We start from the raw sequence: 19,401 nt of genomic DNA, 5'->3' as shown, positions 1-19,401 counted from the left end.
TCTCTTGTGTCTGCCTCCCATCTTGCTGTAGAAATGCTGGGATTACAGATGTGTGCCACCACATCTGACTTTTTTTGTGCTGGTTCTGGAGATGGACTCAGGTCATTAGATTTGCATAGCAAACAATTTTACCCACTGAGTCACCTCACTGGCTCTCGTACGTGAGTCTACTCCTATCAAGTGGACGACCCCTACAGATGTATATGACTGTGGGATTTCACGGTCTTGGTGGCCCTACTCTTTCTCCGGGTTTGGGCTCAGGTTTAATTCGTGGTGTATGGGGTACATAGAGCTGAACACTTTTTCCTACTCTGGGCTCTGGGAAGCTCAGTCTGATCAGCAAGCCAGGTCTTTGTGGTCAAGGGCCAAGTAACTTCACCAAACTGCATGTAAGGCCAGAGAAGCACGTCATTTGTGATTCATACGCACCGTGTAACTACACACTGACCACCAGCTCTTGCTCCATCATCCCCCAAGAGGGGACTCTGGCCCAGAGCAGTGTGACATTTGAATGAATGGATGGCAGGGCCCTTACCACGGTTCCTGCTGTCGTCAGCATTGGTTCCTCCTTGCTGAAGAGCTCGTGCTAACTGCTGACCAGTGTGGTCAGGTGGACCATTTCCCTCCTGTGTGTTCTCTGGGGTGTTCTATGGCATCCTTCCTTGATGGCTGAAGCTGCACTCAATTTCCCTGCCTGATCTTTTCTCTCTTCCTGCCACACAGGCTTAATCTGTGTGGTTCTGAAGACAAAGACTGGGGCTGCAGAGTGGAGAACTGGACCTGGGGTCTCTGGCGCTCTGGACTCTTGATTTCACCAGTCTGCATCGAGACACAGAGGGAACTGGCTTGGGTAGAGAGCAAGTTCTCTGTCTCCTGCCACTTCTCCTTCAAAGCTGTTTCCTTACTTGTTTCTCCTCATCCACGGATAGAATCTCAGGCAGGATATCCCTTCCTGATCATATTAATACACTATAAATATCCAATAAATAATCAGAAAAGCTCAGGCTCCCATCAGCTTAGCGCCTCTCTGGGTTTTTGTGATGGGCTGAGTTTGGGGTCTGAGATGATGGCCCTGCTGGTCTTCCGCACTGTGCTCCCCTCCTCCAGCCCCCTCACCTGCCTCATTCCGGATGGCAGACAGAGTTTTCTTGCTTGGGAAGGCAGAAATCTGATCGTTGCAACTTCTAGGCGGAGGGAATTCTAAACGACATTCCTGTTGATTAGTGGGCACCAAAGTGACATTTTCACAGGAGCCAAGGTGGAGAAGAGCTAGTATGTGGCTTCATGATATGGGACCCGTGTATGATGACTGGGCTTCAGGAAGCTAGGGGAGGTGGGTGTGGTGGCGCACACCTTTAATCCCAGCAGGTGGCAGGTGGATCTCTATGAGTTTGAGGTTAGCCTGGTCTACAGAGTGAGTTCCAGGACAGCCAGGGCTACACAGGGAGGCCCTGTCTCAGCAAAAGAAAAAAAAAGCTAGGGAAAGGAGTTGGAATATTTTCACTCCACAGAACTTTTAGCAGTTTGGAGACACCGCTGGATTTCTGCACACCTAAAGCACATGCACTTAAGAATGCTGACTCGGGAGGCTGGGAGATGGCTTTGTCCAGCAGGAAAGTGCTTGCTGCCCAAGCATGAGCACCCAGCCCCTAGGCACAGCCTCAGTCCCTGCACAGGGGAGGCGGCAGCAGGAGAATGCTTTGAGCTCTAAAGCCAGTCAGGGGAGCTGATCAGCGAGCTTCAGGCTTAGTTAAAGACTGTCTTAAAATGTAAACACGTAAGGTGGAAAACAAGGACCTCTGGTCTACACACACACACACACACACACACACACACACACACACACGCATGTGCGTGCACGTGCGCGCGCATACACACACAAGCATGTACATATGCACACACGCTTGCACGCGCGTGCGTGCGTGCACACACACATATGCACATGCCCTGCCTGCATGCTATTCATTTTTGTAGGAATGGTTCTGTTTTTTTCTGGGTCCCTCCATCGTTGACGGTGTGTCATGGGCGTAAGTGATGCCTCTACTGGCCACCTCCTAGCCTCTCCCTCAAACCTTATTGCCTGGTTATCCAGCCATCCGGTCCTCCAGGTGGTCCTTTGAGAATAGCTCCCTTCTGGGAGGGGCCAAGTCTGCTCAATGACAAACTTTCACCCAGTTTCACATTTCTTTCCCAACAAAGGACAGGACTGGTAACAACCTACTCTCTGGCACACTGCCACTGTTCCGTATAAATCCATAAAAGAGGGGCTCATTTCTAGGGCTGACAGCGACTTGGGATGTCTATATGGAGGTCGTCTTCTTCAGTTCAGTCTCCCCTTCTTTCCAGATGAGAGCTCTTTCTGAGGGCAGGGTCTGCAGCTGCCTGTGTCCTGCCGTCTCTCCTGTACCCATTTCGCTGTTCAGCACTGGAACACACCCAGAGGGGCCTGGGATCCCTCAGCTGTCTGGAGTCTACGGGTTGAGTCCCGGCCGTGTCTTATCTAGGGGTCTCTCTAGGCCTGGGGATAGGGCAGAGCCCTGATTGCCTCCTCTCCTCGCCCCGTCACCCTCTCCTCCTCTCTCCTCTCTCCCGCCCTTCCTCTCTTCTCACTTGTGCTCATTCACAACTCAGTGTCCAGTCTTGTGTCCTCCATGTTTGCTTGATCACTACTCCTTGAAGGTGACACTCAGTACTGCTGGGCAAGTATTTCAAATGACTCGAGTCACTCTTTCTCCCCTCTCATTCTCCTCTCTCCTCTCTCTCCTCCCTCCCTCGCTTCCACAAGGTCTCATGGAGCCCAGGCTGGTCTTGAACTTGAGGTCTTCCTGCCTAGAGGCACTGGGATTCCAGTCCAGGTTTGTGCAGTGCTGAGGCTCAAACCCAGGGCCCTGTGTGTGCCAGGCAAGCACTCTACCAACTGGGACTTGTCCCCATGCCCCGAGTCTTGTTTCCGTTTTGTTGGTCTTGCCCACACTCCATCTGCAAGCACAAGGCTAGCTCATCTTGAGAAGAAAAGAATGGCCAAGCTGGCCCCTCCTCTGCCCTCCTCCAGAGGAAGTCTGAGAACCTCAGGAACATGGCAAGGGGAAACAGAAAAACAGGCACAGTAATCTCTTTTTTTAATCACAGTGATTTTTTTTTTTTTTTTTTTTTTTTTTTTTTTTTTTTTTTTTTTTTTTGGTCTCTTGAGGTTTAGGCCGAGTTCCTCTTTGGTTAGGAAGAGCTGCTTTGCTTCTGAGAATGTTAGAGAACTGGCTCACAGACTGAAAGCCACAGCAGACATGTTGTTTCCTTAGTCTCCCCTTACGGAGAAGACCAGCAGCCAGCAGGTAGGGGTCAGAAGGTAGGGGACAGAAGGTAGGGGACAGGAGGTAGGGGCCAGCAGGTAGGGCCAGCAGGTAGGGGCCAGGAGGTAGGAGTCAGGAGGTAGGAGACAGGAGGTAGGGGCCAGGAGGTAGGGGCCAGCAGGTAGGGGACAGCAGGTAGGGACAGCAGGTAGGGGCCAGGAGGTAGGAGACAGGAGGTAGGGGACAGGAGGTAGGAGACAGGAGGTAGGGGACAGGAGGTAGGGGACAGCAGGTAGGGGACAGGAGGTAGGGGACAGCAGGTAGGGGACAGTAGGTAGGGGCCAGTAGGTAGGGGCTAGCAGGTAGGGGACAGGAGGTAGGGGACAGCAGGTAGGGGACAGTAGGTAGGGGCCAGCAGGTAGGGGACAGGAGGTAGGGGCCAGCAGGTAGGGGACAGGAGGTAGGGGACAGCAGGTAGGGGACAGGAGGTAGGAGACAGGAGGTAGGGACAGCAGGTAGGGGTGCTCTGAATTCCAAAGGATGAGGTCTTGCATTCACTCCTTTCCAGGGGACAAGTGGGAAATGGAAATTCTGTGTCCTGAATCTTCATCTCCTGAAACCCCAGGTGGCTCACTAGCCAAGATTCCCTGCTTCTTGCCATTTTCACACTGGTCAGTCTTTGGCTCAGAGATCAGGAGGACACTACCTTGAACCTGTTTCAATTTGGATTAAATGTCTCCACCCTACCCTTCCAATAAAGGGGCCTCTAGCCTGGTGGGGACCCTTATTCTGCAGGTGAGGGCTCCCCGATGCCTCCTAGGACCTCTGAGATCATCTTAAATGCAGAATTCAGATCTGCTTCCATTTGAGAAAAGTCAACTAATTTTTTTATTTTTAATTTTTATACTTTTGAGACAAGGTTTCACTGTGTAGCCCTGGTTACCCAGGTACTCAATATGTAGATCAAGCTGGGCTCCTGGTCCTAGCTATTGCTTTTGTCCTCTTCATTCCTCAATCCCTGGTCCTCCCACTCGACACCTCACCATTGAGGACCCTTATTTCTGCAGTGAGGGTCACCCTTTGTTCTCCTACTTCTACTGTCAAACCATATGTATGTGTGTATGCATGTATTTGTGTACGTATTTGATTTTATATAGCTATATAAAACCTAGGATCCACACATGGAGGAAGACATACATTTGTTTTTCTGCAACTAACCTAATTCATTTAATATGTTGCTTTCTCTAGTTGTATCCAATTAACTGCAAATAAAATAATTTTATTTTTTTAATTTAAATTTTTTTCATATGTCACTCTGTGTTTGTCTCTCTGTGTGTGCACAGGTGTCCTCTGAGGTCAGAAGAAGGTATTGGATCCCTTGGATCCTGACTTACAGGTGGTTGGAACCACCTAATAAGGGTGCCAGGAACTGAACTCTGGTCCTCAACTACGGAACTATCTCTCTAGCCTTAATTTTATGCTTCTTCATGGCTGAAAAGAATTGTATTGTGTATACACACACCTTCCTCATCCATTTCTATGTTGAAAAATCAATGTCTTTCCCCATCTTTCCTTGGCCCAGTCTTGCCCAACCCTCAAGTTCCCAATTTTGCCTGGCGATCGTGTCTACTTCCAATATCCAGGAGGATTACTATATCTTTTTTTGGGAGTTCACCTTCTTATTATCTTCTCAAGGATCCCAAATTTATAGGCTCGATGTCCTTTAATTATGGCTAGAAACCGATTATGAGTGAGTACATCCCATGTTCATCTTTTTGGGTCTGGGTTACCTCACTCAGAATAGTGTTTTCTATTTCCATCCATTTGCCTGCAAAATTCAAGATGTCATTGATTTTTACCGCTGAGTAGTATTCTAGCATGTATATATTCCACAGTTTCTTCATCCATTCTTCCACTGAAGGGCATCTAGGTTGTTTCCAGGATCTGGCTATTACAAATAATGCTGCTATGAACATAGATGAGCATATGCTTTTGTTGTATGATTGGGCATCTCTTGGGTAGATTCCCAATAGTGGAATTGCTGGGTCCTGGGGTAGGTTGATCCCGAATTTCCTGAGAAACCGCCATACTGCTTTCCAAAGTGGTTGCACAAGTTTGCATTCCCACCAGCAATGGATGAGTGTACCCCTTGCCAAGTGTGAAGGGGAGAACGGGGGGAGCTCGGAGGAATGGGGTGCTTGGGATATAGGAAGGGTGGATATGGGAGCAGGGAAGCATATATCTTAATTTAAGGAGCTACCTGAGGGTTGTTAAGAGACTTGACCCTAGAGGAGTTCCCAGGTTTCCAGGGAGACGCCCCCAGTTAGTTCCTTGGGCAGCTGAGGAGAGGGAGCCTGAAAAGGCCAGTTCCTATAGCCATACTGATGAATTTCTTGCATATCACCATAGAACCTCCACCTGATGATAGATGAAGAAAATGACAGAGCCCCACATTGGAGCACCGGACTGAGCTCCCAAGGTCCTGATGAGGAGCAGAAGGAGAGAGAACATGAGAAAGAAAGTCAGGACCGTGAGGGAACCTCCAGCTGGCGACAGATGGGGAAGGTGACTGAGCCCCACATTGGAGCACTGGACTGAGCTCCCAAGGTCCTGATGAGGAGCAGAAGGAGCGAGAACATGAGGGAGAAAGTCAGGAACGAGAGGGGTGCGTTCACTCATGGAGACGGTGGGACAGAACTAATGGGAGATCACCAACTCCAGTTGGAATGGGACTGATGGATCATGCGACCAAACCCGTCTCTCTGAATGTGGCCAACAGCGGGGGCTGACTGAGAAGCAAAGGACAATGGCTCTGGGCTCCGATTCTTCTGCATGGACGGGCTCTGTGGGAGCCTTCTCAGCTTGGTCGATCACCTTCCTGGACCTGGGGGGAGTTGGGAGGACCTTGGTCTTAGCATAGAGTGGGGAACCCTGATGGCTCCTTGGCCTTGAGAGGGAGGGAGGGGAGGTATGGGTGGAGGGGATGGGAGGGAAGGGGGAGAAGGAGGGGAGGGAAGGGGGAGGAGGAGGGGAGGGAAGGGGAGGAGGAGGGGAGGGAAGGGGGAGGAGGAGGGAAGGAGATGGAAATTTTTAAATATAAAAAAAATAAACCATGAGGAAAAAAAAAAATCAATGTCTTGCTAGAGGAGAAAAGAACCAGATGTCCCACATGTTGTGTGGCAGCTTTTTCCCTCAAATGCCCTAGGATACCTGGGCCTCTCTGTCAGGGTCTGGTGCTGTCTTCCACCTCCTGGCCCCGGGCCCAGGTTGTTAATGTGGGGCCAGGAGCAGAGGACGGGAGTGGTTTGACTTATACAGGGCACCGGGTTGTTAGTTTCTTTTCTCACTGCTGACAAGAAGCAACTCAAGGGAGGAAGGGCTTATCATGGCTCTCAGCCCAGCTGTACAGTCTACCCAGATGTATCGGGAGGCACTGGCTCCTGCCTGGCAGCAGAAGTCCACTGCTCACATCTTGGATCAGGAAGCAAAGAAAAGGGAAAGCCAGTTCTGTTGACTTTCTCCTTTTCCCCTTCTACTCCAAGCCTGTTCCCTCATCGGTGGGATGGTATCACCCACATTCAGAGAGGGTCTTCCCTCCTCAGTGAGTCCTCTCTGGAAGCTCCCTCACAGACCCACCCAAAAGAGTGCCTCACTACCACCTTAGGCGGTTATTAATTCAACCAAGTTGGCAATTAAAATTAGCCATCACAGGTACCAGGCAAGGAGGATCAGGAAGGACATCCTCATCCTTATACACTTGACTTGGCTGGAACCAAGGTAAGCAGCCAAGAGGCAGGTCCATTCTTGAAAGTTCAGAGCAGCCTGGCTTCACTTCAGTTGGCTTAGGGAGATGCTCCCATTAAAGGCTGAGCAGATGGGATGTTGGCGGCTGCAGCTAGTGGATGCAGGAGGACTGGAGAGGCCTGGTGGAGCTCCATCTTTGCTTCCTAGTATCCTTTCTAGAGCTGGAAGGTCAATCTTAGCATCCTGTATGGGTTTCCCACGCAGAGACTCAGCTCTAGGATGAGCTCAGTCAGCAAGCTCTTGCCCAGTGGCTTACGTTTGCCACAAAGAAAGTAAATTCCATGTGGAGTTTCCTCGATGCCCATATCTTCTCTGAAGTAGAATGGTGCTGCCAGGAGCAGACATGCCTCATTGTTTTAGAAGAGCCTATGTTATTAAAGCATCTTAAATGTGGATCTCTGAGGTTTTTGAAGAGGACCTGTCTATCTATAATGTATCTTTGTTTGACCTTGAAAAAATACCTAATGTGCTACAAGTTTGATTATAAAAGGTGACTAATTACTAACCTGTATTTCCTTATTATCGATACTAAACACGTGGTAATAATAACTTTCAAAGTCTAGAAATTTGCATTATGTTGTGAAATGAGTTGTATAATAGAAATGTATGTACAGTATATTTTAACAAAATTAATCTCAAATTTGTATCAATATATAAAATTTGTATACAATATACCAAAGACCAATCAAATGTAAAACATTTAAAACTAGTAGTTGCTTTCTAAAAGTAGATTTAATAATCTACTTTTTAATCTTATATCTATATCCTCCTTTTTTTCTTTTCAGAGTAGATTCAATAATCTACCCTCTTATCCTATCATATCTATATCCCCCTTTTTCTTTTCAGAAAGACAGATTCAGATGGAAAAGAAAAGCCTCTAAACAGTTTACAGTGTGTTTAAAAATATACATAGGCTTTGTAGAGAAAAGAAAAAGGATAGAGAAAGTCATCTGAAAATTAGAAATAGAATAACCAGGTGTAGTGGTGCATGCCTTTAATCCCAGCACTCGAGAGACAGAAGCAGGTGGAACTCTGTGAGTTCGAGGACACCCTGGTCTACAGAGTGAGTTCCAGGACAACCAAAGATATACAGAGAAACCCTGTCTCAAAAAGCCAAAAATTAAAAAATAAAAATAAAAGAAATAGAATAAGAAAAAAGCCATGTAAAGATAGAAAATGCATAGAGAATCTGAATACTGTTTATTATTGTGCTGTCTTTGAATTGTTTGGCTGCTGAGGAAGGAGCAACAGCTGCTAAAAGACATTTGATTACAAATGCTGCTGGATTAATCCAACCTATACATTTTGAAAATGCTTTGACTTCAAATTTTAAGTCAAAAGATATGTTACTTTGGAGAAGAGGTTTTGCTTTTGTTTCCACAGGAAATGAGAGGCTATGGATTCATTCTGGGTTAAGAAAAATCAGGTTTGATCAAGGAAGATCCGCTGAAAAATCTCTGATAGGAGCAGATGGCCCAGATGATCCAATGTTTTAGAGTATCTCTGTTGCATTTTCCTCTGAGTCCTGCATCCAGAACAGCTTCAAGACTACTGGCTGAGATGATTCAGCCTCACAGAATATTCCAGTAAGAACTTGACCATAATCCTAAATTTTCTTTGGGTCCCCGTAAGATTATCAGTGTCTCCAATCAGTAGGAAGAAGCCTAGAAAACTACACCCACATTCCCAAAAGATAGATTATGGATGTTTGTCTTTATTTACAAGACTTGTTTGGTTACAAGTTGTTTGGATAATGGTCAGGAAAAAAGCTAACAAATAAGATTAAATTCATGGTCTTGTTTTGAAAAGAAAAAAGGTGAGACAACAGACTAAGAGAATTCTTGGAAGAGGAAAGACAGAGACACAGTCACAAGTCAGATGCAGAGGATGCAAGATGAAAATGCCTTACTGAGAAAAGGTACCAAGCCATGTGGCTAAACATAGACAAGAATTGTGGGTTAATTCAATTTGCAAGAGATAGTTAATAATAAGCCTGAGCTAATAGGTCAAACAGTTTATAATTAATATAAGCTTCTCTGTGTTTCTTTGGGACAGAACAACTGCAGGACGGGGTGGGACAGAAGCTTTCGTCTACATCCAGCAAAGGTAGCAAGAGCTATGGGTACCAGGGATGCTAGATGGGGCTATGCTGAGCAAGGAGGCCGGCTGCTTCCAATCAGGGAATCCTCTGTAACAGTAGACAGCAATTTCCTTGAGCTGCTGATTAGCCTGCCATCCTGGATTTTGATATTACACTGTTACTGAGCCTCAACCCTCAGGCAGGCTAGGGCAGCATTCCAGACCTGTGGACAGAGCTTTTATTAGATTCTCAGTAAGGTATTAGCCAGACCTCTTTAAGCCGTTCCCTTACAAATGAGAACTGGATTCAGTGGTGAGAAATGGAAACTCCTAGAAAACAGATTCCTGGCTATCGACTGTGGAGAGTCCTGACCAATTATCAAATCACCCATTCATTTATCATCATTCATTCATTTACTTATTTTCTTTCCACCTATTCTCTATTGCTGCTCCATCCAAATCCATCCATTCTCTGATCTTATACCCACCTACTTATCCATTGCTTTACAATTCATCTATCTGTTGATTTCCATTCTTTTCATTCATTGTTCCTCCATCTGCTGATCATCTGTCAAACCATTAATCTATTTACACATTTCCATTCATAAAACCATCTGCTTCCCTCCTACTTATGCATCTAGCTGCTTATCTTTCACCCATCCATCCACCCATCCATCCACCTGTCATCTATTCATCTATCCATCCACTCATCCATCCATCATCAATTTATCCACTCATCTACCCATCCATCCATCCATCCATCCATCCATCCATCCATCCATCTGTCTATTCATCCATCCAATTATCTGTGCAAACTCCTTAATTTTCTTCTTGTTCTTTTTTCTTTCCTATTCATCTTCTCTCTTTTCTACTTTCTGAGAAATATTTGTCTAGAGTCCACTATGTACCATGGTTTTAGATTTAGTAGGCTTCTTCAAAGCATGAGGAGCTTCTCAGGAGAAAAGTTACTCCCACTGAACCCAAAATGGCTCCTCTGTACCCTAAGCCTCTCCTCCTTAGGGAACTCTGTTCATGATTCCAGGGGAGTAGAGAGGAGCAGAATAGAGAGGAGAGGAGAGAGAAAAGAGCCGTCTGAGTCAACTGCTGCTGATCCATCCTACTTTATGTGAGATACCCAAGCTTCAAGAAGCATGGAGGAGAGCCCAAGCCTCACACCTAACAATGTGAATCTCTATGTTGCATTTTATAAAATTACATAATTGCATATGAGAATGTTTTATTGCAGTGGTCTCCTAATCGGTCTCTTTGCTTCCAGACTCTTGTACCCAAGTCTATGCTCCTAACCATGGTCAGAAGGATCTTTTTTTGTATATACATATATATATATATGTATATGTGTACATATATAATTTATGTGTATGTGTTTACATATGTATGTACATGTAATGTGTGTGTGCATGCTTTTAGAGGCCAGAGGCCAATGTCCAGTGACTTTGTCAACCAATTTCCACCTTATTTTTGAAACAGGGTGTCTTAGTGAACTTAGAGTTCTCTCATTACCAAACTGGTTAGCCAGGGATCTCCATGGGTCCTGCTGTCTCTGCCTCCACTTCCTTAGCCTTGGGATATATATGTGCCTACTGTTGTACCTGGATTTTACAAGGGTGCTGGAGATATGAACTCATGCTTAGACGTGGCAAGCACTTATCTCCCTACACCCTCAGAGTGATTTTTCTAACCACTTTCTTGCCTGAAGTCCCCTTTCTGAACCTACAGGAAGGAGGTAAAACTCCTTAAGATGATGCAAAAGGACGCTCATCATCTGACTAGATGCCTCTTTAGACCCACGCCCACCCCCTGCCATATACATCACATGCGCATAGGACCAGAGCTATCCACAGTTCCCCTAGCATCCTATTAGTCTTGATTCCCAGACACTGAGTGTCCCTCAATCAGTACCCCATCACTTTGTTCCCTGGACGTTCTTTGACAGCACGTATCCATCCTCTGCCATGTTCCCCACCTCGGATTCTAATTAACTAGTTCAGGCTATTTTTTTTTTTTTTGGTCAGGTTGCAAGCTTCCTGAGTTAGAGAACTGAATAGTTCATCTCTGGGGTCCTGGGTTGGGCTCTGAGAATTCTCTCGGTGTGTGTTTGTAGGGTGGGTGAATAGATGTTGGATGGATGATAGATGAGAGACTTTTTTACAAGAGAAATATAAGAGCCTTCAGAATAGATGATTAATAAGTCTGTGTCCCAGGGAAGAAGACAAGTGTCCGCCCCACAAAAGCCCAGACTTTTGAGAAGAGAATGAAGCTGTGGCCTCAGCCAGGCAGTGTCTAAGTCAAGAAAAGGGAACTTGGGCATGACATAGTAACCTGCTCTCTGACTCATTTCCCGTTTCCTTCTGGATAAAATGCCCTTGGGGAGACAGGCAGCCAGAAGCTCCTGAACCAGAGGTGGAGATGAAGGAGAAAGAGGCCCCCGATGCGCACTTCACAGTGGACAAGCAGAACATCTCCCTCTGGCCTCAAGGCAAGTGCCAGCGACTGCTGCATGCCCACTTGGTGCTTATGCCAGTCACCACTCTTCAGTGATCCTTAACAACCCTCTGTGTCTCCTTCCAGAGCCTTCTCCCAAGTCGGATCTGTCTCAAGTCCTAAGGAAAACTCTCAACCTCCGTGTGGCCTTCGTCTGTCTGTCACTGGTGCTGGTGGCCATGATTGTGCTTCAAGCTGTCTTCTGTAAGTCACCTGGTCATGGAGACCCAAACGTTTTTTTTTTTTTTTTGTTTTTTTTTGCTATTTTCCTTGGTGTTTTCAGTGTATGATGTTTCTGGAAGTTTCCTGATGCTTCTGGAAGCTGACCTGCTGCTCCTCCTACCCCCGAGTTCTTGGGATTTTTGACTGGCATTAGGAAATGTCTGTTCTTATACTCTTCAGGCTTGAGGAAAGAGTCACCAATCTTTTTATGTCTGCCTTGGCCTCCCTTAGCATCCTGTCACTCACAGCTCTGATACCCTTGGATTCAAAGCCTTGTGGATAGCTCTAACAGTGAGAGTGATTTCTCCTGACCCAGCTAGGGACTAATTCTCTCCTGAGCAGAGAGAGAACTTGGCCAAGCCAGCAAATCTCCCAGATGATCTCCTTACTCTCTTGTATGTCCATACCTGGAGCCTTCTTATTCCTCTTCTAGAAGCTTCTTGGTTTCTACTGTGGTCACACCCTTCTCCCTTCTGACACGTCTTTAGAAAGTATAGGGAAGGAATATCTTCTCTTTTCATGGCCTATATGTGTGGTCTCAGATTCTTGGCCGCACCCTTCCAGGTCCCTAACATAGACCTTGACCTCATCCTGGGGCTCTCTTCTCTTCTTCTCTTCTCTTCTCTTCTCTTCTCTTCTCTTCTCTTCTCTTCTTCTCTTCTCTCTCATCTTTCTCTGTCTCTCTGTTTCTGTCTCTGTCTCTCTCTGTCTCTCTCTCTCTCTCTGTGTGTGTGTGTGTCTGTCTGTCTGTCTGTCTCTCATAGCCCTGGTTTTCTTGGAACTCAGTAGATCAGGCCTGCTGAACTTCACTGAGATCTGCCTGTCTCTGCTGGAATTAAAGTTGTATGATACCATGCCTGGCTTCTAGCAATGCCTTTTTTATAGGACTCTTTTTGGAAAAATCTCACATTTTATTTTATTTTGTTTTATGTATGCAAGTGTTTTGCTTGCATGCATGTTTACTGCATGCCTTAGAATACTTTGCTTGCTTGTTTGTACACCAGAAGCTCTGGTGTCCAAAGATAGAAGAGGGCATTGGGTCCCCTTGGAACTGAGGCTATGGATGGTTACGAGCTGCCACATTGTTCTGGGGAGTAAACCCGGGTTTTCTGCAAAAAACAGTTTCCTGTGGAGCTGTTTTCAGTCCCACAGGATTTTTGATAGTTATTGGTTAGTTTTTGCTCACATGCCTGTGATTTTAGTAGAGTATGAAAGATGGGGCCAGGGAAGGGCAGAAATAGCTTTAATGCTCTTCCCATGTGTCCTGGAGTCTGCATGGATATGGCCCCGCCCATGGCCATAGAGCAGCTTGTGAGCAGACAAGGGATGTGCTGTCCTAGTTGGTGGCTGTGTCTTTAACAGGAGATGGCTGGGGACTAACTCATAGGTTCAGAGGGGGCTCAGTGATGGAGCGATGAGGGGGTGACTAAGGGCGCCCCTTTACCGAGTTTACTCTGACCATACTAAGACATTTCATGGCTGGCCTCTCCCTTTGCTTGTTCACGAGGCCCCTTGGTCTCTTCCCTGCATGTGCCAACCAGCGTTCCTGACACCCAGTGGCACATGATACACGCATGTGTATGTTAGTGAATGAGTGGAGAGTAGGTGGCTGCTCCTTGGATGTCCTGGTCCTTTGGGAGCTTGGTCCTGCTGTTTTCCCTTCCTTGGGACAGCACCCTACGTCTGACCTCCTGACTTTCTCAAATCCAGACCCCAGGATGATGGACAAAATACTGGAAGTGAGGAGTGATGCCCAGGTGTTGAGAGGCCGTGTGGACAACGTCAGCACCCTGCGCTCTGATATCGAGAAGGACAGAAGCCGTGTGGAGGAGGCTGAAGTTCAGATGCAGATGCTGAACACCAGCCTCACCCAGGTGCGTTCTCAGATCCTGACTTTGAGGAACAGAATGGAGGAAGTCAATGCCAAGATCACTATGTTAATAGGAAGCTGGGAGGAGGTCGGCAACCTCAATGCCAAGATCCCAGAGCTGCAGAGAGATCTGGATAAAGCCAGCGCTTTGAACGCAAAGGTCCGAGGACTGCAGTACAGCTTGGAGAACGTCAACAAGCTGCTCCAGCAACAGAGTGAGTAAATGAGAAGATCATCCTGCAGGCTGAATGGTAGCCACAAACTCCACCTGTTTCAGACAGGCAGCAGGCCGGCTTGTGTGTGGGCAGGGGAAAGGGAAGCAGGTGGATTAGAAAGTTAACAAGGAAGGTATCTTCGTTAGGGTTTACTAAGGCTGCCCATGGCAACTCCTATAAAGAAAACATTTAACTGAGGGTGTCTCACTTACAGTTTCAGAGGTCCAGTCCGTTATCATCATGATGGGGACCATGGCAGCATGTAGGCAGACACGCTGGAGCAACATAGAGACCAACATCTTGATAGGCAGGCAGCAGGAAGTCGCTTGACTGTCACACTCAGAGAAGCTTGAGGAAAAGGGACCTCAAAGCCTGTCCTCAAAGTGACACACTTCCTGCTAATAGTGCCACTCCCTTTGGGGGCATTTTCTTTCCAGCCACCACAGAAAGTCTATTGGTCTGAGAGGACTTGGGGCAGTGAGGAGAGAAAACACCAGGACTAACTTGGGTCTCTACACTAAGGTGCAGAGTATAGAAGCATTAGGGGGTATCCTGGTGTTCTGTATGGTCTGGAAAATATACGTATTTTAGGTTTTGAGTGAGTGAGTTTATTTTTTAAAATATTTATTTATTATGTATACACTATTCTGTCTGTGTGTATGTCTGCAGGCCAGAAGAGGGCACCAGACCCCATTACAGATGGTTGTGAGCCACCATGTGGTTGCTGGGAATTGAACTCAGGAGCTTTGGAAGAGCAGGTAATGCTCTTAACCTTTGAGCCATCTCTCCAGCCCCAAGTGAGTGAGTTTAAAAATATATAATGAACGAAAAATAAAAGAATGGATGACAAATGATATATGGATAGATGATTGGTAGGTAGATAGGCTGATATGTAAGTGATAGATTGATATAGCAAATTATAAAATTGGACACTCAAAACATCCAGCAGAAATCACCCGGGGAAGCTTTGCTGAAGCTGTCTGCTGGAGTTTCTGTTAGAGAGTCTCTGAGGAGCAGAGGGTCCCTGGGAGCAGAGGGTCCCCAAGGAGAAGAGGGTCCCCAAGGAGCAGAGGGTCCCCGAGGATAAGGCTTTCAAGAAAAGGAACAAATAGCAGCTGGAAGGTGACACCATCCAATCTAGAGCTACAACATCCAGCAGAAACATACTGGGGAAGTTGAAGCAGTCATCTGGAGTTCCAAGTTGAACTTTCTCTCCTTAGATGGCACTTTGAGACAATCATACTTGGGTTTGAAATCGGGAGGAGTGAACATACCCTCTCCAGGGCCAGCTTCTCGTTGAGCTCACATAGTGACATTTTATTAATATAATATGTTACACATGGCCTGTATCTTGCCCTTTCCCATGAAGTTCATTACTGTGAGTCAGGTCCTAGGACCTCTGTGTTCCTCTAATATTCTCCCTCCCCTGTCATTGTACCTTTTCTGGCTTCAGGTGGTCTGTCCACAAATCTCAGACCTTTAGGGTTCCAATAGAATCCTTTAGGTGTCCCCAATCCCCAGCTCCAGGAACCCAAGGACTCTTAGATCTGGATCCATTCACTGCTGTCCCCAGGATCTCACTGAACAAACATCCCCAGTCGGGATGCAGTGGAAGCAGGAGCATCGCAGTTACCTCGGGCCCTGTTTTCCAGGTGACATTCTGGAGATGGTGTCCCGAGGCTGGAGGTACTTCAGGGGGAACTTCTATTACTTTTCACACACCCTAAAGACCTGGTACAGCGCGGAGCAGTTCTGCATTTCTAAAGATGCTCATCTGACCTCAGTGACCTCAGAATCAGAGCAAGTGAGTACAGTCATCACTGACTGGCTCTGTGAACAGCATGCCAGAAAGGCTGGGCAGGAGTGTGCTGCAGTAACAAAATTCCTCTACTGTCCATGAGCTAACAATGAAGGCTTATTTTTTTCTGTGCATGTGTGCATCTCTCTCTCTCTCTTTCTCTCTCTCTCTCTTTCTCTCTCTGCATATGTGTGTGTGTTGGGGGTATATGAATGTGTGTATGTACAGGAGCATGCATCCATGCATGTGTGGAGGACATCAAATGTCCTGTTCTTTCACTGTCTCATTCCCTAAACACTGACTGGTAGCTACCAAGTAAGTCCAAACAATCCTCTGCCTCTGCCTTCCACAGGGCTGGGGCTATACAGGTGCCGGCGATTTGAATTCAGAAACTCATGCTTGTGTAGCAAGTGCTCCTACCCACTGGGTCATCTAGCTTCCCCAACCCAAAGGTTTATTTCTCACAAATATTACACATCTCGCAGGGGACAGCAGAGGTTCTGTTCATTGTGGGTAACAAGGTCTTAAACCAAGAGGCTTTATTTCAACATACATCCACAGTTTCTGAAGCAGCAAGGAGACACTGCCGGCTTCATTGGCTGTTAAAGCTCCTGCCCTCAATTAACATGTCATTTCTACTTACATGTCCCCAGCAAGAGCCAGTCACACAATCCTGCTAGCTTCAAGGAGGACAGCAAGGGGGCGCTCTTTCCACATGCTAGAAGATAGAAATATTTGTGAACAGCATTAATGATACCCGGGAACCCAGGAAGCCTCCCTCCTGGTGGTAGAGTATAGACCGGGCTCATTGATCTGGGAGGTGGAGAAGTGAACCAGATGCCTCATCTGTACTGGGCCCAGGTCTGTACTAGCCTATGTCACTGTCTGCCATCAACCTTGTCCTGGAGCCTTGGGGAGATGGCTTTCTTTCCTAGGCCTTACCATAGTGAATGGATGAAATCGTGCCTGCCCTGGGGGGTAAAGGAGGGAGGGAGGCACAACACGCCTTCCAGGGGCTGGCACAATTTTGGTCTCCTGTAATTTAGGTATTTCCTGTCAGGCCATTCTCTTGATGTCCCTTGTCTGCAGTTTAGCTGATTTTCCATCTTTCCAATCCTTCTTTCCTTTCGATCTGTTAGTCATTTGTTTTTTAGACAGGATCTCAGTATGTAACTCAGGATGGCCTTGAATTCTCAATCTTCTGCCGCAGACTCCAAAGTGCTGGAATTACAGGCCTCCGCTTCCATGCCTGGCAGGCTGCGTCCCCCTGTTCTCCATCACCTCACTACAAAGCACAAGCTCCAAGTTTGTTAGCTGATAAACAATGGGCAGCTAGGACGTGGACGTGGGTTCTGGGCTCCAGGCCTGGGCATGGAAGCACTGAGGGAGGATGCTGTACCTGTGAGTCTGCAAGTCTCACGGGGCATCATCGTCAAGTTCAGGGGCCGCCGCTGTCCGCTGTGCACAGGTGAAGAGTAGCCAACAGGTAGGTACCAAAAGGTGTCGCGGTGGCTGGGCCTCCGCTCACTTCCTCCGTGCTCCCCACAGGAATTTCTCTACAAGACAGCAGATGGGCTTCCATTCTGGATTGGTCTCACCAAGGCAGGGACTAATGGGGATTGGTACTGGGTGGATGAGACGCCGTTCAGCATGGAGCAAAGCAAAAGGTGAGTGGTCAGCTGTGCCCTCCTTCCCAGCCTGGCTTGCTGGGGGGTGAGTTTCCGTGAACACAGTGGCAGCCCTGGAGGGGACATCCAGCTGAATGCTGCTGCTGCTCATCGGGTGCTACCTGGGGCCAGTTAGGAACCTGCATGTCCCATGCGGCTGGACAGCAAGACCTTCTGCCCCACTGGGGTGAGGGTCTGACCCAAGTCCAGACCTGTGCAGTAAGGGATTGTGAGAGCCTTGAGAGAAGTGGTGTGGGGCACAGCAAGAGGCTTAGAGTTCAAGGTCTACCCATCTTCTTAGGTTGTCACCAGGGACGAAAACTGACCAGCATTGAATTGAAACTCAATTTTGGGATTGAATTAACTCATCAAATCTATCTATCTATCTATCTATCTATCTATCTATCTATCTATCTATCTATCTATCTTTATCTATCTATCTATTTATTAATTTATTATTTTATTTTCTTGTGTGTGTACATGATGTATATATGAGAACCTGGGGCACATGTGTGTAGAGGTCAGAGGACGACTTGTCTGAGTCTGTTCTTTCCTGCTATATGGGTCCTGGGGATTAGACTCAGGCCATCAGGTTTGGTAGGTTTGGTTGCAGGTGCCCTAACCCACAGAGCTATCTTTCTAGCCTCTAAAATAGCTAATTTTAAAGACAGCATCTCATGTACCCCAGCTTGGCTCAGGACTTGCTATAGAGCCTAGGTTGACCTTGAACTTCTGGTCCTCCTGCCTTATCCTCCTGAGTGCTGGGATAAAGGCGGTGGTGCCATAGCTCTGATGCAGGGCTTCCTGCCTGCTAGGCAACCATTCTGACAGGGGCATAAAGTGTCTTTGTTTTCTGCCTTGGTAGGTTCTGGATTCCGGGAGAACCCAACAATACAGGGAACAATGAACACTGTGCCAATATGAAGGTGCCCTTCCCGCAAGCCTGGAATGATGCTTCCTGTGATAGTAAGCTCCTCTTCGTCTGCAAGCGGCCCGACGTCTAGACAATCCCGTGACAGGCCTGGCCCCGAGCTCGGCATTTGTGTTGCAACAGTGACCCAGATTGAAGCGATGTCGCTCTCCCTGACACTCCAAGACTGCTCTGTGCCTTAGCGTTTCTTGCTTGAATATTGTCCCAAACACATCCTGGGGCCCATCTGGGTTGGCTGAAACTCTCTGCCCTGGAGGGACTTCAAGGGGGTTGGGCTTAATGGGCAAAACCATGCAGAGGATGTAGAAGTCCCCACTGCTCAGGTGAGGCAGGTGAGTACCTGTCACCTGCAGATCATTTTGTCTGTGTTTACCTGACCCTTCTAAGAAGCCTTGGATGACCACATGAAAGCTACATTCGCGTGTGACCAGTGCTGGAGGAGACAGGCGTGTTTAGCTCAGTTTCAACACTTTAGAATTTATACATGCATTAGAACAGCACCTGGTACTATCAAAATGTGTAACTATTTCATGTTTTCTTGTATCCATTGCAAACACATTTAAAGACTTTTTTTTTTTTCACACGTGTGTGCGGGTGATCCCAGAGTTCAGAAGAGGGTGTTGAATCCTCTGTAGCTGGAGTTACAGCTGTTTATGAACAACCTGATATGGGTGCTGACATCCAAACTCTGGCCTTCTGATAGAGTAGTAAGTGCCCTTAGCTGCTGAGCCATCTCTTTAGTCCTGTAAATTTAAATTATAAAAAAGGTGAAAAATATAGAAACATACGCCAGAATGCTGGAGGTGTGGCTCAGGGGATAAAGTGTTCCTCTGGCACTGGTGACCCCGAGTCTGACCGGCAGGACCACACAAACAGGTGTGGTCATGCACCCCTGGGATCCCGGCAGCGAGGAGGTGGAAGGAGAAGGGTCAGAAGTTCAAGGTCATCCTCAACTACATAGTTACATTTGAGGCCAGCTTGCTATGCACGATCCTGTTTTGGGAGAGGGGACAGTTTGCTTCAGGA

The 19,401-nt window shown here is 47.2% G+C and overlaps 1 protein-coding gene across 1 annotated transcript; it reads left to right on the top strand.

Annotated features, from left to right (window-relative positions):
• The first annotated feature begins 11,591 nt into the window (after window positions 1–11,591).
• Window positions 11,592–18,448, top strand: Cd207 (CD207 molecule). Its single transcript, XM_038319304.1, has 6 exons — window positions 11,592–11,667; window positions 11,760–11,876; window positions 13,605–13,979; window positions 15,632–15,783; window positions 17,326–17,444; window positions 18,310–18,448. Exons 1-6 carry the CDS (start codon window positions 11,598–11,600, stop codon window positions 18,446–18,448), a joined length of 972 nt encoding a protein of 323 aa, XP_038175232.1. The 5' UTR covers window positions 11,592–11,597.
• Window positions 18,449–19,401: the final 953 nt, after the last annotated feature.

Source organism: Arvicola amphibius, chromosome 2 (assembly GCF_903992535.2).
Source record: "Arvicola amphibius chromosome 2, mArvAmp1.2, whole genome shotgun sequence".
Lineage (NCBI taxonomy): Eukaryota > Metazoa > Chordata > Mammalia > Rodentia > Cricetidae > Arvicola > Arvicola amphibius.
This window is presented reverse-complemented; position numbering and strand designations above follow the sequence as displayed.

What these genes read in the sequence shown, in the direction of transcription:
- Cd207 (XM_038319304.1), top strand. Translation starts at nt 11,598, where the DNA reads ATGAAGGAGAAAGAGGCCCCCGATGCGCACTTCACAGTGGACAAGCAG. An exon ending in TGTGCTTCAAGCTGTCTTCT is followed by an intron (nt 11,877 to 13,604) that starts GTAAGTCACCTG and finishes TCTCAAATCCAG; the next exon opens with ACCCCAGGATGATGGACAAA. An exon ending in AGCATGGAGCAAAGCAAAAG is followed by an intron (nt 17,445 to 18,309) that starts GTGAGTGGTCAG and finishes CTGCCTTGGTAG; the next exon opens with GTTCTGGATTCCGGGAGAAC.